The sequence below is a fragment of the Esox lucius genome, chromosome 9 (assembly GCF_011004845.1).
Source record: "Esox lucius isolate fEsoLuc1 chromosome 9, fEsoLuc1.pri, whole genome shotgun sequence".
In the NCBI taxonomy this organism is placed as follows: domain Eukaryota; kingdom Metazoa; phylum Chordata; class Actinopteri; order Esociformes; family Esocidae; genus Esox; species Esox lucius.
Window position 1 is genome coordinate 24,122,898 of NC_047577.1, and position 26,937 is coordinate 24,149,834.

Genomic DNA, 26,937 nt, shown 5'->3' on the forward strand with positions numbered 1-26,937 from the left:
TAGTGGAGAGGACGACGAGCAGACGGGAGGACCGCTAATGTTACCGGGAGAAGCTGAAGAGGACGAGGACTGGATGAGCGTAGAGCCAACCGGAGATGGACAGACCGGAGGCCCGTTACATGTCTCACCAGGAGAAGAGGACCTGGCAGCACGGGTAGATCCAACCGAAGGGGATCACAGTGGAGGAGACAAGGGGGCAGGATCAGGACGGGACGAGTCGGATGACGACCCCAAAAGCACTGACCTAGGTCTCTGGGGCCAAAATAATACTGACGAACAGGTGCGTCTTTACTGGGCGAAAATGGGACCGGAATTGTGCCAGAACAGAGAAGCTGACCTCTCTGCTTCAGAACGCCAATACAAACAACATAGAAGATTCTTCTCAAAGACACATTCCAAGAGAAAGCTTGGTAATGGGGAGTATCTGCCCAGTGAGTGGCTATGCTGCTCACCTTCCCAAGGTAGTGTGTTTTCCTTATTATTTGTTCATAATCAGTCTGTACTGTTGTGCTTTGTTGTTACAGAACCACATACACATAGATACACAGTCTAAACCATAGACCTTTTTACCACAATTCCACCTGAACATAGACATAGTGTCCGACGTTACACATATATTCTACACTGACTTTTGTGTTTATGGTCAAGTAGGCTCAAGTGATTTGGTCATCTCATATAGGGACAAGTCACTGTTGTATCCCCCTAAAGAAACTAACATATCTTGCGCTGTACAGACAAGCGTGGATTTTAAACATTTCATTATTTTTAGTTTGAGTTGGGGGGGCTACAAAAACCTTTTAGCCCCGGTGCCTAATGGTAGGTTAAGGCGGGCCTGCACATCTGTAACATAGATTGTACTTAATACCAGTATTTTCTGCCATCTTCTATTCGCACATCTTGTTAGATGCTAACCGCATTTCGTTGTACTGTACTAGTTCAATGACAAAGTTGAATCTATTTTTATTTTTTGTATTTTTTAATAGATATGCTTTCCACCAGTTAAATAAAAAATGTAGTCAGGAATACTTTGGTGACTGGCAAGAGATTTTTCAAGTCACTTATCTGAGGATGAGGATCAGGGGTAAAAATAGATTTCATTTGTTACCGGTACTAAACTGTGGGTGCATGCACGTGCGCATTTTATGTACCTTATTAGCTAAGGATAGGCCTGTGTGATGTGTCAATTCTTTATAACTTTATACTTCATTATAACAGCTCCTCTTTATGTTGTGCGCATCATGTACTGTATTGTGCAGATCATGCAGATCGACAATGTTATTTATGCCCGCGCAAATTATATTATATTTCTTCTCGTCATTTTCAGTAGGAAAGCGTTAACAATTAGCCTACAATTAGCAACAATAATAATTAGAGATAGTTATATGTATCAATGTATATATCCTATTCATATTTTCTATCATTTGCAGTTTGTTAACAGGTTTTTTCTGCATGCATCTCTCGTAGCTGCATGTCTTCTAGGATAAATATCATTGGTTTGTTTGAGCTCAACATTGTTTCAACAGTTTGTTTTCCGCTGTAACGGAATGGACAGGTATTTGCATATAGTGGGAACTGAAGACGTGATCGGAATGTTTTTTTGTAAACTACTGAGTGTGTTTAGACTAGCTTACTGTTGTAAAGTAATTGTTGTAAAATGTGTTTATGAATAGCCTAAAACACTGTTGACTTTGTGTGTGAGGTGATGATAAGATAGAAGCACCTTAACTCTTGAGGGACGTTCATTTTTATTAGCCTACTATCAGACACCCCAAACTTACCTTTATAGCCTACACTTGTACAGAGGCCGGGTAGACCAAATTCGTTCTCAAGCTCCTATTCAACAAATAAATGAAAACGCCCACATTAGAGGGTTAGCGAGATACCTTTATAATACACACTCTCTTCTTGGCTCTACATTTTAAAATAGGAATGTCTTCATGAAAATACTAAATTGTAGATCGTGAGAAATCTGAGACTGGCCCATCTATAATATAAAATGCAAGTCCAACATCAATGGCCACTGCCAGACAGGTTAAAACAATTTAGCGGACTTAATGCAGCTTTTTTGTCTTTCGGACACGTTTCTGTCTGCATGGTATCCTAATTATCCGACAAAATTGAGCATCTGATTATCCCTCATCCCTGGCATATTAAATGTTTGTGATTTAGTGCATGCGTTTATGAAGGAAGAATTACAGGGTCAATGACGAAGATTTCGGTAAGTGCTTCCATATGACAACCTCTAGCTATATAATTACAGATAGTTACGTGTTCACTAAGAGCACATAAAACACATAAAACACGACAACCCTTATAACAACTACGCGAGGAGGTAGGCTATTTCTTAGCCATATCTAGTCAATTACAGGTGCTGGTCATAAAATTAGAATATCATCAAAAAGTTGATTTATTTCAGTAATTCCATTCAAAAAGTGAAACTTGTATAATGTATACATTTATTCCACACAGACGGGTATATTTCAAATTGTTATTTCTTTTAATTGTGATGATTATAACTGACAACTAATGAAAACCCCAAATTCAGTTTCTCAGAAAATTTGAATATTGTGAAAAGTTTCAATATTGAAGACACCTGGTGCCACACTCTAATCAGCTAATTAACGCAAAACACCTGCAAAGGCCTTTAAATGGGCGTTCAGTCTAGTTCTGTAGGCAACACAATCATGGGGAAGACTGCTGACTTGACAGCTGTCCAAAAGACGACCATTGACACCTTGCACAAGGAGGACAAGACACAAAAGATCATTGCTAAAGAGGCTGGCTGTTCACAGAGCTCTGTGTCCAAGCACATTAATAGAGAGGCGAAGGGAAAAACCCATTCAAAAATGTGGGGGAGATTCACAAGTAGTGGACTGCAGCTAGAGTCAGTGCTTCAAGAACCACCACGCACAGACGTATGCAAGACATGGGTTTCAGCTGTCGCATTCCTTGTGTCAAGCCACTCTTGAACAAGTCACAGCTTCAGAAACGTCTCGCCTGGGCTAAAGACAAAAAGGACTGGACTGCTGCTGAGTTATGTTCTCTGATGAAAGTAAATTTAGCATTTCCTTTGGAAATCAAGGTCCCAGAGTCTGGAGGAAGAGAGGCACAGAATCCACGTTGCTTGAAGTCCAGTGTAAAGTGTCCACAGTCAGTGATGGTTTGGGGTGCCATGTCATCTGCTGGTGTTGGTCCACTGTGTTTTCTGAGGTCCAAGGTCAACGCAGCCATCTACCAGGACGTTTTAGAGCACTTCATGCTTCCTGCTGCTGACCAACTTTATGGAGATGCAGATTTCATTTTCCAACAGGACTTGGCACCTGCACACAGTGCCAAAGCTACCAGTACCTGGTTTAAGGACCATGGTATCCCTGTTCTTAATTGGCCAGCAAACTCTCCTGACAACCCTATAGAAAATCTATGGGGTATTGTGAAGAGGAAGATGTGATAAGCCAGACCCAACAATGCAGAAGAGCTGAAGGCCAATATCAGAGCAACTTGGGCTCTCATAACACCTGAGCAGTGCCACAGACTAATCGACTCCATGACATGTCGCATTGCTGCAGTAATTCAGGCAAAAGGAGCCCCAACTAAGTATTGAGTGCTGTACATGTTCATACTTTTCATGTTCATATTTTTTGTATTGGTCTTAAGTAATATTCACATTTTCTGAGATACTGAATTTGGGATTTTCATTAGTTGTCAGTTATAATCATCACAATTAAAATAAATAAACATTTGAAATATATCAGTCTGTGTGTAATGAATGAATATAATATACACGTTTCACTTTTTGAATGAAATTACTGAAATAAGGGTATGTTATAACTGGCTAAAGATGCATGATGCACCTGTCACTATATGCAAGCAGGCAAGATCCATTTATTTTTTAGCTTCATATACATTATATTGTCATTATTTAGAAATGTAAACAAAGTAATTTGTCATGGCCATCTTCTATGCAGTGGTGTAAAAAGTAGAAGGATTTGGCTGTGTTCACCAGTTTTGAGAAGTTGCTAAGGATGAGCTAAATTACCTAAACAGAGTTGATAACTAACTAATGACCTTAATTGATAACTTACACTCTTCATTTTTATTTTATTGGTCACTGGTTAGTTTTGAACTCCCTTTATCTGGTTACTTAGATCTTAATTAGATACTTTCCTAAAGTGGTGAACACAGCCAAACCCAGCTGAGTAATTTTACTTAGTACTTTGTAGACCTCTACTTCTATGTGATTGTTCTGATCTTTCATTTCAGTTGCCAAGATGCGTTTTTGACCTGGGGGATGCTGTTGCCTGGGTAAATGCCACCACGGGCCTGTTCTGAGACGGTGTACAAGTCCTCACCCCTGAATGATGAGGAAATACAGGGTGCTGTGCAGATGCTCAGAGGCCTCAACTGTAGAGGAAGAACAAGGAGCTCTCACCCCATTCATGTTTTTGTTTAATAATTTTGAAGACACTGAAACATTCATGGATGAAATAGACAAAAGAGGACTTAGTGATCATTTTGAGCTTCTCTGTTAATTATTTTTGTTGATGAGGATACCTATTAGCTGTCTTTAAACCATCAGCTAATGCTGGTCTCCACACAACAAAAATTACAAGATCCAGAAAACAGCACATACAGCTCTGGAAAAAATTAAGAGACCACTGCACCTTTTTCTTTCCTTTCCAAAAAAGTTGAAAAGGAATGTTTTGAGTGAGGAACAGAAGGGTTAAAATTAAGAGACCACTGCAAATTGCACGCTTCTGTTCTTCACTCAAAACTTTCCTTTTCAACTGTGTGGGAAAGGAAAAATGTGCAGTGGTCGCTTAAATTCTTCCGGAGCTGTATATGGTTTCTTTGCATTTTAACTTGCATTTGTGTATGCAGCGACATTCTGTGTTCACAGACAGTGGTTTTCGGAAGTGTTCCTGAGCCCATGCAGTGATGTCCACTACAGAATCGTGTCTGTTTTAGATGCAATGCTACCCCTGAAGATCACGTCGATCCAATATTGGTTTTCGGCCTTGTCCTTTACAAACTGAGTTTTCTCCCAATGGTCTGAATCTTTTAATTATATTTTGCACCATAGATGATGAGATCCCCAAACATTATTCTTAAATTGTTTCACTATTTGCCCATGCAGTCTTTCGCAGTGGTAAACTGCTCCCCATTCCTCACTTCTGACAGACCCATTCTCTCTGGAATCTTTTAATACCTAATCATGCAACTGAACTGTCATCAGTTGACATAATTATTTGTGAGATGTTCCACCAGGTTCTTTTTTTGTATAACACAACATTTCCAGTCTTTTGATAACCCTGTCCCCGCTTTTTTTTAAACATGTTGTTGGCATCAAATTCAAAGTGGGCAAATTCAAACAGTAACATTTTTCAGTTTCTACATTTGATGTGTTGTCTTTGTAGCATTTTCTATTTAATATAGGGTTTAAATTAATTGCACATCATTGCGTTCTGTTTTTCTTTACATTTTACAGAGTTTCCAAAAAGGTTGTAACAATCTTGTACTAAAGAAACATTTCACATAAACAAATCCAAATGTAGATCAAAATGTTAGATAACAGAGAATTTACCAGCCCACATCCACTTACCTACAGTGCTAGAGGCCTTTATGACTGATATTGTATGTATATTTGTTAGTCCTAAAGATTTAAAAATGGCTAATTCCTTAGTGTTTCATTTGTTCTTCACTGAATCACAATATTGTAGGGATTTGGGATTTGTATAGATTATGTATTGTAGATGTGCTACAAAAATTATTTGTGGTATTGTTTTGGATTATGACTTAAGTGTCTTGTACTTGTCAAGTGCTTGTCAATAAGACCAATTTAGGTCTTAAAACTTAAAGATGCATTTGTGTTTTTATTGGATGATTAAGTGATTTTCAGACAACGGTTGTAAATGTGGCACTGTCAAGCTATGTACTGTATTTGCCCAATTGGTTCCCCATGTTATCAAAATCTCATGCTTTCCTTGGAATCTCATGGTTAAGTGAGGTATGATAGTGGTCTACTTATAGATTAGTAGACCACTATCTACTAATCTATAAGTATATGGTTACAAATATATGGTTATTCCCAGACTGCGTCTATCATGGGATTTATTAGAAATGGTATGGGGCTGTCTGTATCTAAAGTGAGAAGCATCACAACTGAAGAAAAAGTGTTTGGGAAAGTTATGTGCCCTACATTTTTAAATGTATTTTATCCTATGTACAAATTTGTTTACCTTGAACAGGCTATTATTGAGTGAAAACAACGACCATGTACCCCAACTCTGTCCTGTATTACTATAAACTAGGGAAACAACATGGTACGTTATCGAACCGTTTGGTATACTCCCTACGGTTCAAGACGCGCATGTGAACCACAGAATTACGATATGCCGGTCATTTTCCTATAATTTCCAAAACTTGTTTATTGCACTGTAGATTCAGATCCACAGAATCAGACATGCAGCTTATGAACAGGTAAGACAGTACTGTTACCGTGACCCACAATACATACCGAAGTGTGGGCCCACTGTTCCGCTGCATCCCTACTATAAACATCTATATTTTTGAAGAAACAACCCAAAAGAAAGCACTTCACTGTTTTTGTAATTGAGTTTAAATATTAAAATGACTGATGAAACAAATCAATACTGACAGTTAATGTACAGGCCCAATGCAGTACCATTAATAATAATGCTGCATTAAAATTCCAGCAAGCTAATGAAGACAATTTACAATTTGAGGTTTGTTTTTTCTTTATATGAATTTTCACTTACAGTTCACCACTTGTTCAGAAATGTAAAAAAATTACAGTAATACCATACTTCAGGTTAAAATAGATCTCTTTCACACTGAACATAGACACTGCAATAACAAAGATTGAGACAGAGCTTTTTGTAACTCACAAGATGAACAAAAACATAAATGACTTTGGATCACCCATAAACAATAAATCCACAGATTCTCACATAATGACATGCTTACAAGAGATGGTGTAATGCAGTGTTTCCCAATCCTGGGGCCTCAAAGAGGTTTATGTTTTTTCCTTAGCACTCACACACCTGATTCAAATGTTGCCCTACCACTTACACACTTGATTGAGGTAATCAACCTATCAAGTCTTTAATTTGAATCAGGTTGGTGAGTGCAAGGAGAAAACGTTCACCCCTTTGGATCCCCAGGATTAGGAAACACTGGTGTAACGTACAATGGCTAAACTGAATAGCACTTCCAATTCTTTTTTTATCAAAGAAATATGAATACTAAAATGGACAAAGCTCCTGTAAACCAAACTACAGTACATGGTAATGTCCATTTTAGAACATTTAAATGAACTGGATTACTTTCCAGTTTCCTCTCACCGCCGCAGCCGCAGGAAGAATGCATGTCGGCACTCCTTGCTGTCCAGCGGATAGTATTTGTCGTAAAAGTCTAAGATATACTCTTCTGTTTTAAAGCCAAACTTCTGGTAGAGCAGCATGGCAGGGTTACTTGCCGAGACATGTAGAGTGACATCTTTCCCCATGCATGTCTGTAGTGGAGAAAGAAAACATTGCCTTAAAAGACTTCTTCCTTTTTATAATCTTAAAGGGATAAGTCAGGATTTAGCAATAAAGCATTTTAGCTGCTTCTGCAGAGTGAGATGAACTTATGAATAGTGATGGTACGTGCAAAGCTGACATCAATGCTTGATTAGAAATGTAAACCCATTCTGCTTGAAGAGAAAGGGCAGAGGCTTGCATTCGAGCATTCACATCTCGTGATTGATGATGTTTGAAGCTTCGGACCTTACACAGCCGGTTTAAAAGGGTTTTTAAAGACACTGCGATTTCAAACCATGCTTTAAAACATATGAAATTAATTAGTCTACAGCCTTATAATCAAGAACTAAAAAAAATGATATATTAACTGGTGCATGTTAAAACATTTCTCCTACACATCATTCATTGTAAATAACAAGCAGGTATCCACAATACCGTTGACTATTTTTAGAATGATGGCTGATAGCTCAACGTGTAGAGCTATGGATGTCGGTTTTTAATATCAGATCTTAATTCAAGCATTGGATCCACTATATTTTATGAATGTTTAACTCTGGCGTTTCTCTCATAGAGATGCATCATTCAGATGTATGATCACCAGGTGATAAATGACATCAAAAGCTTTGTTTGATCCCATCCCTTTTTCGAAGCGGACTGTGGATGTCAATTTCCACTGTCTGGCACCGGGGTTTTCCTCCATGCCAAGTGCTTTCCATGCAGTTGTGCTCAAATGTTTGCATAGCCTTGGAGAATTGGTAATATGTACCATTTGTAAAGAAGACATGAGTGAGCAGGCAAAACACGTCTTTTATTTCTTATGGGATTCACATTCAACTGTAGGTCATAACAGAATGGCACAATCATAAATCAAAATGAAAAAAATTAACTGACCCCTGTTCAAAAGTCTGCATACCCTTAGTTCTTAATTCTGTCTACTGCCCCCTTTAGTATCAATGAAAGTGTGCAGTCTTTTGTAAAAGTTGTCAATGAGGCCCCGAATTCTTGCAAGTGGTTTAGTTGCCCATTTGTCTTGGAAAAATGCCTCCAGGTCATGCGAAGTCTTTGGTCGTCTTGCATGAACTGCACATTTGAGATCTCCCCAGAGTGGCTTGATGATATTAAGGTCAGGAGATTGATGGCCAGTCCAGAAACTTTTTCTGCTGTAACCACTGGAGGGTCAACTTGGCCTTGTGCTTAGGGCCATTGTCATGCTGGAAAGTCCAACAGCGTCCCATGCACAGCATTCGTGCAGAATAATGCAAATTGCCTGCCAGTATTTTTTGGACAACATGCTGCACTCATCTTGCCATCAATCTACACAAGATTCCCTGTGGCTTTAGAGCTCACACGTCCCCAAAACATCAGTGAGCCACCATCATGCTTCACAACAGGCCTTGTTGACCCCTCTCTAAACATAGCGCTTATGGTTGTGAACTTAAAGCTCAATTTTGCCAGGAGCTGTGAGGCGTGTCATGGTGTTGTCGGGCATAATGTAACTAGGCTTTTTTGTGGCATTGGCACAGTAAAGGTTTCTTTCTGGCAACTTGACCATGCAGCAAATTTTTGTTCAAGTATCGTCGTATTGTGCTCCTTGAAACAACCACACCGTCTTTTTCCAGAGCAGCTGGTATTTCTCCTCGGGTTACCTGTACTCTTGGTCTACCTGACCTTGGCTTGGCATCAAGAGATCCCTGAATTTTCCACTTCTTAATAAGTGATTGAACAGTACTGACTGGTATTTGCAAGGCTTTGGATATATTTTTATATCCTTTCCATCTTTATAAAGTTCCATTACATTGTTACGAAGGTCTTTTGAAAGTTATTTTCTGCTACCCACGGCTCAGTATCTAGCCAGCTCAGTGCCTCCCCATGAGAGCTAACAAACTCATTGACTATACACAATTGCAATTTAAAAAGCCACAGGTGTGGGAAATTCACCTTTAATTTCCATTTTCACCTGTGTGTGTCACCTTGTGTGTTTGTAACAAGGCCATTGAAGGGTATATAAACTTTTGATCAGGGCCATTTGGGTAATTTCTGTTATCATTATGATTTAAAAAGAAGCCAAACAACTATGTGATAAAAAAGTGTCTTCCTATGATCACTATCCTAAAATACTTTTTTGCATGATCAGTCATTTTCAAAATCAACACCAAAATTTCACAATTTCTGCCAGGGTATGCAAACTTATGAGCAGAACCGTATATTGCACATAAATGATAGCTAAGTATGTATATTTGGTAATTCAATAATAATCTGACATCACTGTCACAGTGTTGAATCCAGTATTAGTTTAGGTTTTATGTGACAGTACATTTATTGAAATAACTTGTAAAAATAAATGTAATTATGTTATTATTTTTTCTTCCACAGCCTCAATAATACCAAGGATGGAAACATCAATTACTGTTAATCAAGAGATTGAACTAAATTCTCTGATTGAGGCTTGCTTCAAAATTAACCCATTCTTAGGTGCATTCCATTTACCTCGTAATGACGTCACACCCGATTGAATCCAAGTTGATCGCGTTCCGGTGTCCAAGTCGGAAACAGAGGAGTGGCACCAAGATGACACTGGTGTAAAATGCATTTTTGAAAGCTCTTACAGCTTTGGTTATATTTATATTGGTTATATTTAACCTACATATGTTGGTTGTGCTTACACATTTTCACGCTCCTGTTTCTTCATGCTACTTGGCAGAAAAACTTGTTTATCTTGAATTCTAATTCAAGTCACCTCAGAAGGCGTAATACTAGCTAGACTGCCAGTGAGTTAGCTAGCTGTTATTACGCACTGTAATTTTTCTTCTTTCCATCCCAACTAAATTTAAATGACAATCATGTGACCAACATCCAGAGATGGACTTAGTCTCCAAAAGGATAAAAAGAGTTCACACTTATGTAAAACCTTTCCCAGATGATGATAATTTGGAGAACATGCAACCTCTTCCAGATACACCTCTGAGCAGCCCTCTCCCAAAGAAGTTGAACCGAGGACATCAGGTGTCCAGTATTTCTGAGATGGAAGGGGAAAACCTATAAATGACCGTTGTAGACATCTTCACTAAAGTTTCACCACGAATTGCAAATTGCCACCAGAACTCTGTTGTTGTTCATAGGCTCAGTTCGATGAATGGAAAACCGAACTCTTGCCGTGTCATCGTGCAGTTTCTCAAATGTATGCACAGGGACAGAATATGCGAAATCCTCTAAAGCGTTGAAGCAGATGAGTATCAAAATATCCAAGGCCGGATCCAAGCTGTGGCCACTGGACGAGCAGGCCAGAAAGGAGGGGAAGAGGGTCGGCTACAGTGGCTCCTGCACATACATTGAGGGAAAGAGGATCTCAGCAGATAGGACCTGATCCACATTCGGCTACTCAGAGCCGTTGTCTTAACTCAGCTTCCTCCACTCGAAAAAGTAGATTAAACACCTCCCTTGACTCCTTGATCCTTTTGATCGGTTAGCTGTAACGTTCAGCCTTTGCTTGGTTAGTTTTCTCATTAGGCTTCGGTGACGGTCTCGGCCTATACCCCCAATTAGTTGAGATGCCAAGTTCAGATTACACTGATCTTAACACTCCCAGACATACTCAGTTCTATTCTCCGATAGTGGTCTAAGATATATATTTTGCTGTCGCTGACGGTTTATGCACAATTCCAATGCTATATGTATTTCAATTTCTGAAGGGTTAGATTCTTACTAAGGTTTGCACCCCTTCCAACTCTAGTTTAATCTATGCTTTACAAGCTACCAAAGGGTAAGTTTTTATGTTAAATGTTCAGTTGTCCTGTTTTTCGCTGAATGTATGGGGGATAACATGATATCACGGAGTGTCGGACAAGGCTATATCAACGTGCTGGAGAAAGGATTACTTAGGGGTAAAAGTGCAGTCCTCAAAACAATGGTGTTTTATGATACAGTTGGTAGCTTATTACTTGAAATAGATATCAACATTTCAGATTTTCATCACAAACCAGTATAGTCTACATGAAATTGTCTAAGAGCCTCAACTTAGATTTTTCACAAATAATGAAGCGTAGATTTTGCTGGACCGCAATAGCCGGCCAAGAAGAGTGAATCTCACCAACCGACCAACCCGTGTTAGATAGTGTAGCTGTTAGAGAAGCAGACCTGCGAACAGTGGGTCCCGCGTTCAAATCTTGCCACAGACAAAGCAAATGATGCATTAGGATTTGCTCCGGATTGACAAAAACTTTGCTGGCTACAACCCTCACTAGCTACCTTTTAGTCTAAAATAAAACTGTTCATGGTGGATGTTCGAAGTACGCATCCGTGCTTGCTTTTTTGGGTAATATAGGCTTTATCAAAACCCCTTGGGCAGTAAAATAGTAAGGATTTCCACGATTCTGTCGTCTTTTCACTTGGCGAGAAAGTCAGTTATCGTCACCTATATTGATAGTCATTCACGAGTTATAGAAAAAATAATGTTTTTGTGCCTTGAAATGAAATAGCTCTGGCAGGGAAAAGTTAATTTTCAGTCTCGGTAGCAATTGCGCAATTCTTATGACTATTCCAATTAGTAAATACTAGTAAGCCTATACTGGCTAATAAGCTGTCTAACGGCTAGTGGCAAAAGCCACACAGTTCATTGATGCTATTCGTGGTGGAGGTAAACTTAATAAGAAACGTTAGTCAGTTTAAAGACACAGCCTCTCATCATGTGGGAGACCAGGGTTGAAATCCAGCTAAGGGCAACAACAGTTATCACTTAATTGTGGGCCGGCTGGCTTGCCCGGGAACCTTTTTTACCAATATTTTAAGATTCCTTTTGAAATAGCTTTTTAAAATGTTTAGATATTCAGCCCAAATCGCATGAGTATATTCCTCAATACATTAGCCAAGAGCCTCAACTAGGATTTTTCAGAAATAATGAAGCATAGAAGTTGAAATATTTTTAAGTTCCCTTTTGAAATAGCTTCTTCAAGTTGAGATATTCATCCCAAATCGCATCAGTATATTCCTCAATAAATTATCTAAGAGCCTCAACTTAGATATTTCACAAATGATCAAGCATAGATTATTTAAATATTATATATATATTTCCTTTAATGAGCCTTTATTAGATTTAGAGCTAGATGGCTTAAATTTGGGGAACAGAATTCTGCCTACTTCTAACTTAGAAAACTACAAAAGGAACCAGGCAAACCTAGTTCAGCCAGTCTGCAATAAGAAGGTATGAATGTTGTTGTCCCTGGCTGATTTCGATCTGCGGTTTTCTATGTGGCAGACTGTGTCTTCAACTATTACGCTATTTAAACAGTGGGAATGCAACCTTTACCTCAGACATTACAATTTCGCTGAAATAATGTGGGCAACAGAACGTTTATTAACAGAACTAAATTGTACTCTTGTACAAAGATTTATGTAGATGTCTAGCTAATAGCTATACAGCCTACATAAAAACAATGACTGCAAATCACTAGGGATGCATTGATACCACTTTTTTCAGGCCGAGTACAAGTATGAGTACTTACATTTGGGTACTTGCTGATACCAAAAGTATTCAAAGCTACACTAGGTAGGATTTTTTCAGTAAAAAATAATCATGTTGTGGACCTGGTTCTGGTGTATCCACAATTCTCTCATCTTTTCACTTGACGAAGAAGTTAGTTATCGTCACGCATGTTTATAGTTATTCACGAATAAAAGAAAAACAAACATTGTGCCATGAAATGAAATAGCTTTGTCAGTGTAAAGTTCATGTTCAGTCTTGCTAGAAATTGCTCAGTTCTTAAGACTTTTCCAAGTAGTAATATACTAGTAGGCCTATTTCAGGCTAATCATCTATTAAAATGGCCAGTGGCAAAATCCAGAGTTAATTGATGCTATTTGTGGTTTAACACAATGCTTAGTGGTGTCTAGCTAAATATTCAAACTTGTCACGATGTCAATGGCATGACAAAATTATCTCATGTTGAGATGCAATTTTATGACAAGTTTGTGTCCCAAACCATCCCAATATTGGCATACAGTGTCTGAAATGTAACAGTAATTTTTACTGCCCAAATGAATAATGTCCTTTTCATGTCAGGTATACATTCATTTCAGAAATTTTCATTGAGATTATAAGGTTTCCGATGATAAATTGGTTCTTTCTTCTTTTATCTTTAGCATACTGGCCACACAGAACAACTCGTCACAACACCCTCAGCATCATACTGTAGCTAGGCTCTTGAAACTCCTATATCCCCAAACTTATCACAAAACGTTTTTGTATGTGATGCTACAAACGTGTTTTTTGTTGTTGTAGTATTGCAATAATGTCATCCCTTTACATCAGTCTCTCTTCCTTGTCAACTTAACATTATTTGACAATACTTATTTAACATCATTCTCTTATAACCTAATTACTGCTCCTCAATTATCATTCTTTAAAAAAAAAAAAAAAAAAAAAAAGTTACTTAATGAATTGTCTCCCAGATTTATAACAGTCCCTCTCCAAACTTAATGAGCAAATGCAAATTAACAACACATTTTCTTCATATTAGAAAAGTTCTCTACATTAACTTAAGCTGTAACCATTTCTCACTGTGCACCACTTTATTATATTCTTTGTCTTATATAATCTATTATTTAAATAGTAATTTGTTTAATTTATATTTTACCCCACACAGTTTTTCCTTTGAAAATATGAACAATACACACAATCCATCAAAGGCTTTTATTTTGAGGGCAAAATATGAAAACCGGAGGTCTTGACGTTAATCCATCGTGGCTCTCAAGTTGTGAAAGTTACCTAGCTAGCTTCTTACCCTGAGCTGTGGCTCAGATGATGAATACCTTTATATGAATGTGACAACTTACTGACAGTTCAATAAAAACGTGCACATACAAGGACACAGCCAGTTCTTTTTCTCTGACCTCACTAGCTAGTTTGATACTCTGAACGTACAGGACATTGTTGCTCTGCTCTGATGCTCGTGTGACAGTAAACTGTGGTTCTGCGCTGCTAGCATTTGTGTTGTGTCTAAGGATGTTTGATCAAATTGCTTGTGTTAAATTTGTGTTTTTCCTTTCCTCCTCTTGACAATATAGCAGAGCAGAGCTTGCACTCGTGTCATTGCTGACATCTCAGTCATCCCGCTCTACCAATCTCAGTTGTATTTTATATACTTATGCGTACAGAGGCGACACAATGATCAAGTTTCACCAAATGTTTCCATGATGTGGTATAGGGACATTGTATTGGCATATTTCGATTAGTACAAGTACATAAGCCCAGTATTGGCCTGATACCCGATACTGGTTTCGGTGCATCCCTACACAATAACTCCATGGCTGGTTCTTTTCTTTAGAAAACAATAACAGTATAAAAGGATCATGCAATACAATTATTCTCTTATATGTAAGATTCATGGTATTACAGAATGGATATATATTATTGTGTCACGGCTGAAAAGTAGAGTGGATAAATATTTCCCAGAGACAAAAATTGGAACATCTGAGAGGAGAACTGAACCGGGGTCAAAACATTGAAGATCAGGGATAATCCCACAAGATCACAGGGCTGTCCACCTCCGTATAGACTCCAAATGCCACTTTTAGCCCAGCCATAACATTTAAAAAAATAAATAAGGTGGGCAATAGAATGTTTATTAACGGAACTAGTGTATTTTTGTACAAAGATTACTGTAGATGGTCGTCCATACAATAACAGTTAAATAGCTAACCACTACGCTATGCGAACTACAAGGAAATCTAAAGCATTGTCTGAATCTCAAATCGCATACTACAGGTTCGTACTTTGTGGATTATGGTGAAGTATGTACTGTTTGTTTAAAGTAAGCTAGAATGACACTATTGGGACCGATTGGGACAGAAAATTGCATCTCGACATTAGATAATTTTGTCATGCAATAACATCATGCCAAGTTTGAATATTTAGCTAGACCTCATTAATCATTGTGTTAAACTGACTAACATTTCTTATTAAGTTTTCTTCCACCACAAATGCATCTATGAACTGTATGGCTTTTATTAGCTAGTAATAGGCCTACTAGTATGTTTTTATCGACTAGTTTTTTATATGCTTTTATCTACATATTACTTGGAATAGTCATAAGAATTGAGCAATTGCTAATGAGACTAAAAATGAACTTTACACTGTCAAAGCTATAACGTTCATTCGTGAATGACGCTGATACAATAAGTATCAATATAGGTGAATATAACTTACTTACAAAAGGATATCGCTCTTTTACTGCGCAAGGGGTTCTGGTCTATATTACCCCAAAAAGAATGCACAGATGCGTACTTCGAAAATCTACCAGATATAGTCGCAATATAACAGTAAAACGTTTTATTTTAGGCTTACTATAACATAGCTACTGAAGGTTGTAGCCAGCGAAGTTTGTCTATCCTGAACAAATCCTGAATTAAAAATCAACTATAACAAAACGTGGAGTAACAACAAAACGTTTGATGTTTTTATATGTATAGTATTACCATACCTGAATGAGATGGTAGATCATGAATGTAGCGATGCCTGCTCTTCTCCACTCCGGATGCACCAGCAGGAAAGAGATGTAGGCCTCGTTGTACTTCACGTCCGGCACCATGAACCCAAAGCCGATTACCACCTTCTTATAAAGGACAACCACGCTGAAGTCTGGATACTGGAGACACTCTGAGAGATCCACACCTGAGAGAAAAGACATCAGTCATCAAAAATTTTAGGAAGTTTCTTAAATCATAGGAAATATACAAATTGTGTTCGAAATTATAGCACTGTGTTTAAAAAAGCGAGTAAAGCTCACAATCCTCATAATAGCTTTTATTTCCATACACGCAAATGAATTGGGAATACTGCACATTCCATTCCAAATCAAAATATGAAGAAAAACATTTATCAAATATGTTATTACTTTACAGAAAGTGAAGAAAAAGGAATGTTAGGCTGTTAAATAGCAGTGTCTGCATTTGTCTTTACAAACTCAAAACATTTACTGTATAAACTGAAAAATGCTTGAAGATTTAGCCTTCCTGTGAATCACTGAACTAATATTTAGTTGTACAACCCACTGTTTCTGAGAACTGCTTGACATCTGTGTTGCATGGAGTCGACCAACTTCTGGCACCTGTGAACAGGTATTCCAGCCCAGGACGATTTGACTACAGTCCACAGCTCCTCTGCATTTCTTGGTTTTGCCTCAGAAACAGGATTTGGATTGGGCTGGCCACTCCATAATATTTTATCTTCTTGGTCTGGAACGAAGATGCTGCATGCTTACCGGTGTGTTTGGGGTCATTATCTTGTTGAAACACCCATTTCAAGGGCATTTCCTCTTCGGCATAAGGCAACATGACCTCTCTTGAAGTATTTTGGTGTATTCAAACTGATCCATGATCCCTGGTATGCAATAAATAGGCTCAACACCATAGTATGAGAAACATCCCCATATCATGATGCCTGCGCCACCATGCTTCACTGTCTTCACAGTGTACTGTAGCTTGAATTCAGTGTTTGGGGGTCGTCTGACAAACTTTCTGCGACCCCTAGACCTAAAAAGAACAATCTTGCTTTCATCAGTCCACAAAACGTTGCGCCATTTCTCTTTAGGCCAGTCAATGTGTTCTTTGGTAAATTGTAACCTCTTCAGCATGTCGTTTTTTCAACAATGGGACTTTGCGGGGGGCTTCTTGCTGATAACTTGGATTCAGATAGGCTTCTAATTGTTACAGTACTCGCATATAACTTCTTTGATCACCATGTAGCTGATCTTTGCCATGGCTATTCTTCCATCCATTCTAATGGTAGTTTTCCGCTTTCTTCCACATCTTTCTGGTTTTGGTTGCCATTTTAAAGCAATCAAGATAATTTTAGCTGAGCAAGCTATCATTTTTTCACTCTTTATATGTTTTCCCCTCACCAACCAACTTTTTAATCAAAGTACGCTGTTCTTCAGAAACATTTCTGGAACAACCCATTTTACTCAGATTTTCAGAGGGAAATGCACTATAACCAGCATGTACAACATTTGCTGCCTTCGTCCTTGAATAAGGGCCACCTGTTTGAAACCTGATTTTTCAGATTTTTCAGTACTGCTTGAACTCCACACTGCTATTATTTTGAACACGCCCCTTTCAATTAATGATTCAATTACACAGAATCAGCAGCATGCATGTCATGACTGTTGTGTCTGTTGGATTTCTATTACTCTATAACACCTATTAGTAAATTATTTGCCATGTTGAAATATAATTTCTACCAAAAACAGTGATTTGTCTGGTTAGTGATGTTGGACTGCTATTATTTTGAACACAACTGTATGTCCACTTGCTACCAAATTATTTATTTTATTAGAACAATATTTCAATCTGTGGTGGTTCTTGGACTTTGGTTGTGTCACAATATGCTAATCTTCTACCATAGAATGCACTCTTGTTACTCTCCCAATCATGGATTTTTTGTGATGTAAGTCTAACATAATATGGATAGCAATAAAACACAAAGTATGTGCCACAGAACGCTGGGTGGTTTGTTAAAACCATCTTTTAATCCAAAATGATTACTCCTTATAGCCCTGCTGGTCAATTATTTTCTCTACCCTTTCCAGAGTTTTTCATTTAATTGGTCCGATTATTTAAAGGAAGTATGCCTGAAAATATCACAAATGCATAAAGAGTCTCAAAGAAATCTTTGCTAGAACAAATTTACACAACATTAATTGATTGAGCTCAAAATTAGGCATCATAGAACAAGCTTACAAAATGTGGTGAACACCTAAGCTCCTAAAGCCATTATTCATTACTCTCCATCACTCCACAACCGATATGGATGTTAGGGGTATCTAATAGGGACACACCTGTCATTACTGTGTGTAAACTGAAGGCAAAACCTTCATGTTATCAATTATACATCAAGTCAGTAACACAACAAAATGGGAAAAGTGGTCTGGATCATTTCTGACTGCACTGTATGTATGACCATGGTCAGTCTCCTACCTGGCCAGAAGATATCATGGCACATGGAGTTGACAGAGGGGATATGGTTGGGCCGGACGTAACAGTAGTCGATTGGAGCCTCTGGCTCGGGTACCCAGTGTGGGTCCTTCTTGTGGGGGTAAGCACGGATCTCTGCCAACAGCTTGAGCTTCATGGGTTTGTTCTCGTAGTCCCGCCTGGTGATGGATGAATGCCAATAATCAGGTTTATTGATATCACATTATCATTTACAACAACATACTGGGAACAATTAAAGTTAAATGCCTTGCACAGGGACGACATGATAGATGTGCTAGCTTGACAGCTCTGGGATTCCACCCTTTCAGTTACTCATCAGATGTTAGGTTTCTTGCCACCAGAACATACCCTGTTAGAACCATGCTTTGATTCTTAACATACCCATAACTTGCATACCTTATGAAGGGTTTAAGGGTGCGTGAGGTGTAAGGGCTCTTGATGCCCTGGTCTACACTGGCGTCGGAGCCCATTAGCCGGTGCCAGAAAGACACTGTGGGCTGATGGTAGCCTCTTCTGCTAGATACCGTTGTCTGCAAGAAACCAATACATACCAACGTGTTAGCAAAACAAATATATCATATGCCACGTGTTTGTAATGATATTCCACTTATGACTATCAAAATGTTCGTAAAACAGTATTAAATGAAGAAATATTTGTTTTAATTTCATTTGTGTGAAAAATGCAAACTGCATTCAATGTTGTGCCAATTGTGTCCAGTAGGGGGCAACAGTGCACAACCCTATGGAAAGTCTGGTAAATAAGATTAAACACTTAAATGAACATATTAAACCAATTAAACATAGGCCTATTGTGCATAAATTATAAAAGGTGGCATTCTGACATACTATGGCTCAATTGGCTGTGTTGTGATATTGTTCCATGTTCATGACATTGGTGTACCTGGAAGCGGTCGAGAATTCTGAGATCTTGACTGGTGGTGCGAAACTTTCCAGAGCTGAAGTCACCGCGGCAGCCTTGTCCACCCTCCTGGGCCCCATACACCCCTCCCACCAGACTGAGGGTGGCATTGACCGCCTGATCCATGTCCAGGAGGGGGAGCCCTCTCTGTCTCTTTGCTTGCCTCACCAGCAGCTTCCTATACAGCCGCCTGGCCTGTGAAGTCACAGCCAGCGCCTGTGGACAAGCCTCCAGGCGCCGTAATAGCACACGCTCCTCATACAGGCTAAGGGGGGAGAACCGGGGCTCTGCGGGGGGCACGCACTCCCCCTTCTCTACTACAGCACCCCTTCTCTCCCCGACACCCCATGCTCCCCTGGCTGTGCTGGATTGACCTTCAGTCTGTCCCCTTCGCTCCTCGTCGTCATCATCATCATCATCATCCCGGCCACGGCCCACCTCATCTTCGCTTTCTGCTTCCTGCTTGATATGTGCTGCCACCGCCTCTGGACGCAGCTTTTTGCGCACAATCACGGCGCCGGTGCCTGAGGATGCACTGGGTGGAGGTATGTACTCGATGCCGGGATCAATTACACCTTCGCCGTCCAGCTCCTCGTCATCTGGGTATTCCATATCAGAAATGGGAAGATGGATACAATAAGACATAAGCCAATCACTTGTCATTCCAACTAATTAAATAACAGTAATTCCAACTGATTTTCAATAAAAGATACTCTAAACTGTAAATGAAGCAAAAAGATAAGTGGAGGAGAGAGACATTTAGAATAAAGTGTATAACCCTGGTTACAAAAAAGGTGTTTAGGGCGTCCACTAGAATCACATTTTAACCATGCCACTCATCAAAACAAAACCTTTTATACACAAGGAAGTTTTCAGAAATGTCATTTTAGATCTGAAATTTAGGAGATACTAAAGGTACAAAACTGAACCCAGGTGTTAATGAGACATCCGTGACATCACTGGAAAAGAAAGAATTGTGTGAATATCATATAAAAGCGTCAAACATCAAATGAAAAACGGAACAGCCTCACTTGCTTTCTTAGGAAATGTGAAATCAAGTAATATTTCGCTTGTGTCAATAAATGCACCACTAATTAAATGTTTTCTGGACCCAACAGCAAGAAGATTTTGGATTTAAAGGTTGTTAACCATTGCTCATCTTTCCCTGGCGGCATAAAGACAACTTACAAAAAAGATTAGACCTTGAATGATGCCTTTCAAATCCTAGAACAAAAACACAAGCTCAAAGGGAACCGGACTCCTTACCGTGAAAGAGAGCCATCGGCGGCATCACGTCTGGGATGAGGTCGGCCTCTGACAGCAGGCTGGGTGTGGCTGAGTGGGAGGCGGGGGTGCCTGGAGCTGAGAAATCTGGGGAGGGCGACGGCGAGGGGCTGGTGAGTGGAGTGCGGTCAGAGGAGCTCATCGAAGAGAAGTCAACCACTTCGCCTTTCTCCAGGACCAAGTCAGGCCGCCGCCCACCACCACCACGCCCACTGAATTTGACAGGCGTGGAGGAGGTGCTGCAATCCATGTAGCCCGCCGCCTCCTTCTGTGCTCGCCGGATGTCCTTGGCCTCCTGCGTGCGCGAGCGCTTCTCTTTCAGTTGCATGGCACTCTCAACTGGATTCCGGCCTGCACGCTTCCGTAAGCCCTCCACCGTGATGATAGGGTCCAGTGTCGGTTTGGAGGCTGCTGAGAAAGAACAAACAGCAAAACAACGAATTATAAAACCCAATTAAAAATTTTAAAATGCCTAGACGGCAATTTTAAGTTCTTCACTACCATCAACAGTTTTCCCATGAATGTGTAATTATTCTCACAACTGACTTCTGCACAGTGCTTAGGGCAGTGTTTCCCAATCCTGATCCTTGGGACCCAAAGGGGTGCCTGTTTATGTTTTTGCCCTAGCATATACACCTTATTAAAACATCGCTCTGCCATTTGATTGACGTAATCAACCTATCATCAAGTCTTTCATTTGAATCAGGTCAGTGAGTGCTAGGGCAAAAACAGAAATGCACACCCTTTGGGGTCCCCAGCCCTGGGATTGGGAAATACTGGCTAAAGAATAACTACCTCCCTACAACCCTAAACGTTGACAGGAATGAAAAGGTTATTTGTGAGTGTTCTTGCAGTTTACATTTAGACTTTAGGGAGGCCACCGAGGCCTTGTCCATATCTGGGCGCAGTGTGGGTGGACGGTTCTGCACCAGCTTCCACCAGCCTGGCTCACCAAACTCCTGGGCCCCAGAACGGAAGAACGTGGGACTCCCCACAGACAAGCAGCCTGCCACCGTGCTCCACCACGTGGAAGTCTTCTTTCTGCAGGTGAAGAGGACTAATTACATTATAATATAAAGACAATGTTCAACAGAGCTCTTCTTTAATGGTTGGGCCCAGTTACAAAACTGTCAGCTCTTGATATTCTTATAATTGAATAAACAATCATCAGGTTCTCTATTTAAATGTTTTGGGTCATAATTTATTTTAGCTTTGATAACAAGTTATGTCCAACCTGGTACCCAGTAGGAAGGTCCAATGTCTCCCAATAAAGGCACAAATGTCCTCCTTCCATCGGAAGTAACCTTGACGCCCTGTGCCCTCCAACGAGAGGTTGTACATGGCCAACATTACCACCTGAAAACAAAGGGAAAACTATTTTGCTTTGAAAGGCAGGATAACGAAACAATCTCATTTTCCAGAATGTCCCAAAACAATTTAGTCCCCATTCCAGATGGTTGTTGCCCTCTGGTAAGAATAAATGCAGGAATATTGTGAAATGGAAAAATGACCTCAGGCTAGTGGTTAGAGCATCACATCAGTAACCGATTGCGATTGCTCGATTGAATCCCAGAGCCAAAAGGGTGAAAAATCTGTTCTGTCCATGAGCCAGACAGCTAACCATAATTACTCATGAATTGCTCCAGAAAAGAGTTTCTGCTATGTCACTAAAATATAACGTATATTTCTATGTACCAAAGGTTGTCAATGATAGCACTCTCCCCTCAGGCGGCAGGGGCCTGAACCCTGACATAAACCCTGAACCCTACATCCCCAGTCTATGGCCCAATCCCCATGTCCACGCTCACAGACTCTGAAGCGTGTTCTCGCTATGTCAATGAGGGCTTAGGGCTGTCCCGGCAAACCCGCCTTACACGAGAAGAACGGTAATCTGCACTACATTAACAAGGATTTAAGATGGCACATAGAACACAGGAAATCAGAGGAATGTAAATCACCTTATTACACACCTAGTTTATTCAACTATTTATTTTAGCTTTTGCTTAACAATGCGGTTTTGACCAAAAAGAGTACATTGATTATTGACAAATATAGATTATTACTGACAACTACCTCACGTCCACATATTGCAAGAGCCTGCAAGACATAAATCAGGCAGTCGGTCTATTAAGTGCATTGGCCGTGAAAAAAAGAAAAAACTTAAAAAGTCCCAAGCCCACAATAGTGTGCAACGTTTCTGTGTCGTCAAGGTAACATGATGAAGTCGAAAATTGCTGTCCGATTACTATTTATAGCATTTTGAGCCCTTGCAGCCTTTTGTATTCAATCACTTACCAGGTAATGTCAATTAAGTCTGTGAGGTTTCAGGGCATAGGGTTTAGGGGGGACACTGGGATTGGGCCTATCTCCCCTAGTTAAAAACACTTCTCTTTTCACAGGCCCATGATTGAGCGCTTAAACTTAACCACACTGTTAGCCTTATAGCTTTTATAGCTTCCTCATGGAATTTACTACAGAATCTACCAGTTGTTTTTATTTCGTTTTTATTCTATTTTCTTATTCTATGTGAAGCACACTGAATTGCCTTTTTGATGTTTTAATTCTAGTATGCTTTTTTGTTTTTTTATATATACATTGAATTGCTTCTATATATGAATTGTGCTATATAAATAAACTTGCGTGCTTGCTGGATGTATCCTTTTATACAAATATTTAAATAAAAATATAAAACATCTGTATACATTTATTGGGTAAAGCCCATTTTATTGTTTTTCTATTGGAATCATGTTTACGGTCTTATCCTCTTACATAAGCTGAACTGTAATTTAGCTTTACTATAAACTAACAAAGTGCTAAATAGTTGCACATTTATTGTGGAAGGTGTACTTGTTGCCAGGTGAGTCTCATTCTCTCAAATGTCTCCTTGCCATCTTCTGTACAGTCGTAGCAGTTAAACTTGAAGAAATTGTCTCCTTTCAGGTAGCTGGGTTGTTCTCCATGCAGCTGGGCTGAATGGTAAGGTTGAGAAAAAACAAAAGTGGCTAAGAGACGAGGCATCCAAATCACACGTGACAAATTTGCCAGTGCCAGCTAACTGAGGAAGAACAGCAATGCACCATTACAAGGAGATGTCTCCTTGCCAGCAATCTTTTCAACCCCATGTGTTGCCCGGGTCTCCTCTCACCAGCTGGGATCCATTTGTGGCACTTGTCGCAATAGAAGGCCATGTCGTCGTTCCAGCCGCCCTCTCCCTCCTCCCCCAGGTCGCTGTTGAGTGAGTCACCGCTCTGGTCATGCGATAGATCTACAGAGGCCTGGTCCTCCGACTCCACGATGAGCAGCGTCTCTCCCTCCACCTCACCCTCCTCCAACCCATCCGAGGTGCACATGGCCTCATCATCTACCTGACCCCTCTGCTCACCGCTGCTGTCCATTGTCACCAGAGATTGATAGACTAGTCCTGTGCAGGAAGAGTGTGGAGTTTTTCCCAGTCACGTGTCAGGATAAAAGTGTAACAATGAGTGGTATGAAGAAAAGTATAGATTCCTTATTTGGTATGAATTCAGACTAATATCTACCTCTCACCTATATAGTTCATACAGGGAATTAACTGCATTGCCATCATTTACACCCGCTGTATGTGGTTGTATTTGTAAAAGTTGTAAACTAGTAATTGATAAACAGAATCTACAAATATGACATTTATAAAATACATCCCAAAACGTTGACAGAACGACATGGCAGACCAGTTTGAAAGCAAACTAAGATTTACAACATTGCTTTAACAATATTTCAACATTAGCATCAAGCTACACATACTACCTTTGTCCTGCAACTGCCATTTTGCAACTTGCTTTTGAATCGGTTTGTTGATAAAAATGGTTATGCTGCAGGACGAAGCTACACATACACAATAGTTGTTGAAGGCTGCAAGCTAACGTGTTTTATTGTTGTTATGCCTGGCGATGGTTGGAGCCCTGTAGCACTGTTCACCTCCTGTTGCGCTCACTCTCCAGCTCCTTGGTCAGGCTTCTTTGTTGCTCCAGTACTCTCAGGTTGTCTCTTTTCCTCTCCAAACGTTCAATGTCTCTAAGAACTCCCTCATGAAGTCTCTGATGATGGATTAAAAAAATGCTGTAAGACCAACTCTGCCTGAAATTATGGCTAAAGACCAACGTACGTTACATGGTATCCTGTAACTAGCTACTGCTAGCAGAAAAGGACACATTTGTAGTTAGTATTTAGTTTCCTAAAGTTAGGTAAGCTCATTGATGTTTTTCCTTAGAGATTAGCTACATTACAAAGCTAAACAATGACTGTAAATTACTGCAGACTATTGCATTGAAAACCTTGAACCTCGCTAGGACATATGGCATGGTGTGTATCTAGACGTGTTAGTGAAGTGTTATTGACCTTGTGAGCAGCGGATTTGTGGCTAACGACGTATATTGTTTACCTCTCGGTCCCAGTTTTGCTTGAGATGCACTCCTATCACGGTGCTCAATGTAAGTACCACAGAAACACCCAGTACAACTTTAGAGGTCCTAGACATAGCTAGCTAACATGCGCCCGTAGCTATAGTAAGGAGTCACAGAAATTGCTAAACCAACGCAAGGCTAGTTGGACAACACGTTACAGGACAGGACAAGCGCAGACTGTAATGTAGAGTACCGAGTCTGGAGACAGTCAAACAAATCGATTTAATCGACGACAAACAAATATCCAATACATTATATAATTTGCTTTCATTTTCGAGATTCAGCAGACATTCACTGTCGGACCACCGTTCAGGCTCCATTATTTAGGTACCGTGGTTGAAGTGATCAATAAATCAACAAAACACATTTTATTATTAGGCAACGTAGGCAGCTGCCTATGAAAAAAAAATATATATATAATACTGTTTTTTAAAATATATTTTTATTTTTTAAGATCTGATCGTGTTACTCAAAAAGATACTGAAATCATGCCTTCTAATACATTATTTACACCGATCAGGCATAACATTATGGCCAGTGACAGGTGAAGTGAAAAATACTGATAATCTCGTTATCATGGCACCTGTGGAATATATTAGGCAGCAAGTGAACATTCCGTCCTCAAAGTTGATCTGTTAGAATCAGGAAAAATGGGCAAGCATAAGGATCTGAGTGTCTTTGACAAGGGCCAAATTGTGATAGCTAGATGACTGGGTCAGAGCTCCAAAACTGCAGCACTTAGCGTGTTCCCGGTCTGCAGTGGTCAGTACCTATCTAAAGTGGTGCAAGGAAGGTGAAAACAATGACAGGGTCATGGGCGGCCAAGGCTCATTGATGCACGTGGGGAGCGAAGGCTGGCCCGTGTGGTCCGATCCAAAATACGAGCTACTGTAGCTCAAATTGCTGAAAAAGTTAATGCTGGTACTGATAGAAAGGTATCAGAACACACAGTGCATTGCAGTTTGAATATGGGGCTGCGTAGCCGCAGACCATTCAGGGTGCCCATGCTGACCCCTGTACTGCTGAAAGTGCCTACAATGGTCAGGTGAGCATCAGAACTGGACCACAGAGCAATGGAAGAATGTGGCCTGTCTGATTTCCTTTATATCACGTGGATGGCCAGGTGTGTGTGTGCGTCACTTACCTGGAGAACACATGGCACTAGGATGCACTATTGGAAGAAGGCAAGCCAGCGGAGGCAGTGTGATGCTTTGGGCAATGTTCTGCTGGGAAACTTTGGATCCTGACATTCATGTGGATGTTGCTTTGACACATAACACCTACCTGAGCATTGTTGCAGACGGTGAGCACCCTTTGATGGCAACGGTATTCCCTGATGGAATTAAGCCTCTTCTGAAAAAATCTAATCTGGACCCAGACATATTTAAGAATTATAGGCCAATATCGAACCTCCCGTTCCTCTCAAAAATCTTCAGAAAATTTGTTTCCCAACAACTCAATGCCTTTCTGAAGACAAATAACATTTCTGAAATCGCAATGTCAATTTTCACTGTAATGCTGATGACACACCATTGTCCATTTCAATGAAACATGGAGAAGCCCCTAAATTAGCTACTTTAGAAACATGCATTTCGAATATTAGGAAGTGGATGACATAGAACTTCTTGCTTTTAAACTCAAGAAAAACAGAAATGCTTGTTTTAGGACCTGAGAATCTCAGACTTTTGTTGGTAGATCTTACAGTGAACCTCGATAGTTGTATAATCGTTTCCCAAAAAACTGTCAGAAACCTCGGCATTACCCTCAT

General features: G+C 39.9%; 2 protein-coding genes across 3 annotated transcripts; both read right to left on the bottom strand.

Annotated features, from left to right (window-relative positions):
* Positions 1-6,752: 6,752 nt before the first annotated feature.
* On the bottom strand, positions 6,753-24,146 carry kat14 (lysine acetyltransferase 14). The gene is made up of 10 exons (XM_010901724.3): positions 23,876-24,146; positions 23,578-23,699; positions 21,965-22,086; positions 21,590-21,771; positions 20,713-21,141; positions 19,429-20,045; positions 18,924-19,057; positions 18,510-18,685; positions 16,016-16,206; positions 6,753-7,531 (listed from the first exon to the last, which is right to left on the bottom strand). Exons 1-10 carry the CDS (start codon positions 24,123-24,125, stop codon positions 7,358-7,360), a joined length of 2,397 nt encoding a protein of 798 aa, XP_010900026.2. The 5' UTR covers positions 24,126-24,146; the 3' UTR covers positions 6,753-7,357.
* LOC105028763 (protein PET117 homolog, mitochondrial) lies at positions 24,065-25,347 on the bottom strand. 2 transcript variants are annotated; one of them, XM_010901725.3, is made up of 3 exons: positions 25,148-25,346; positions 24,685-24,803; positions 24,065-24,151 (listed from the first exon to the last, which is right to left on the bottom strand). In XM_010901725.3, the coding sequence occupies exons 1-3, from the start codon at positions 25,241-25,243 to the stop codon at positions 24,109-24,111; spliced, it is 258 nt and encodes an 85-aa protein (XP_010900027.1). In that variant the 5' UTR covers positions 25,244-25,346; the 3' UTR covers positions 24,065-24,108. The 2 variants fall into 2 exon arrangements, 1 of the variants encoding a protein (XP_010900027.1); XR_001198401.2 differs by having other exon boundaries at positions 24,068-24,151; positions 24,631-24,803; positions 25,148-25,347.
* Positions 25,348-26,937: the final 1,590 nt, after the last annotated feature.

Bases quoted from the DNA above. Each gene is read 5' to 3' on its own strand.
- kat14 (XM_010901724.3), bottom strand. From the start codon at position 24,125: ATGGACAGCAGCGGTGAGCAGAGGGGTCAGGTAGATGATGAGGCCATG. The intron at 18,686-18,923 runs GTATGCAAGTTA...ATCCATCACCAG, and splicing joins ACCCTTAAACCCTTCATAAG to GCGGGACTACGAGAACAAAC. The intron at 16,207-18,509 runs GTAGGAGACTGA...CTTTTCTCTCAG, and splicing joins CCATGATATCTTCTGGCCAG to GTGTGGATCTCTCAGAGTGT.
- LOC105028763 (XM_010901725.3), bottom strand. From the start codon at position 25,243: ATGTCTAGGACCTCTAAAGTTGTACTGGGTGTTTCTGTGGTACTTACA. The intron at 24,804-25,147 runs GTAAACAATATA...ATCCATCATCAG, and splicing joins AGCAAAACTGGGACCGAGAG to AGACTTCATGAGGGAGTTCT. The intron at 24,152-24,684 runs GTGAACAGTGCT...CTTCCTGCACAG, and splicing joins GAGAGTGAGCGCAACAGGAG to GACTAGTCTATCAATCTCTG.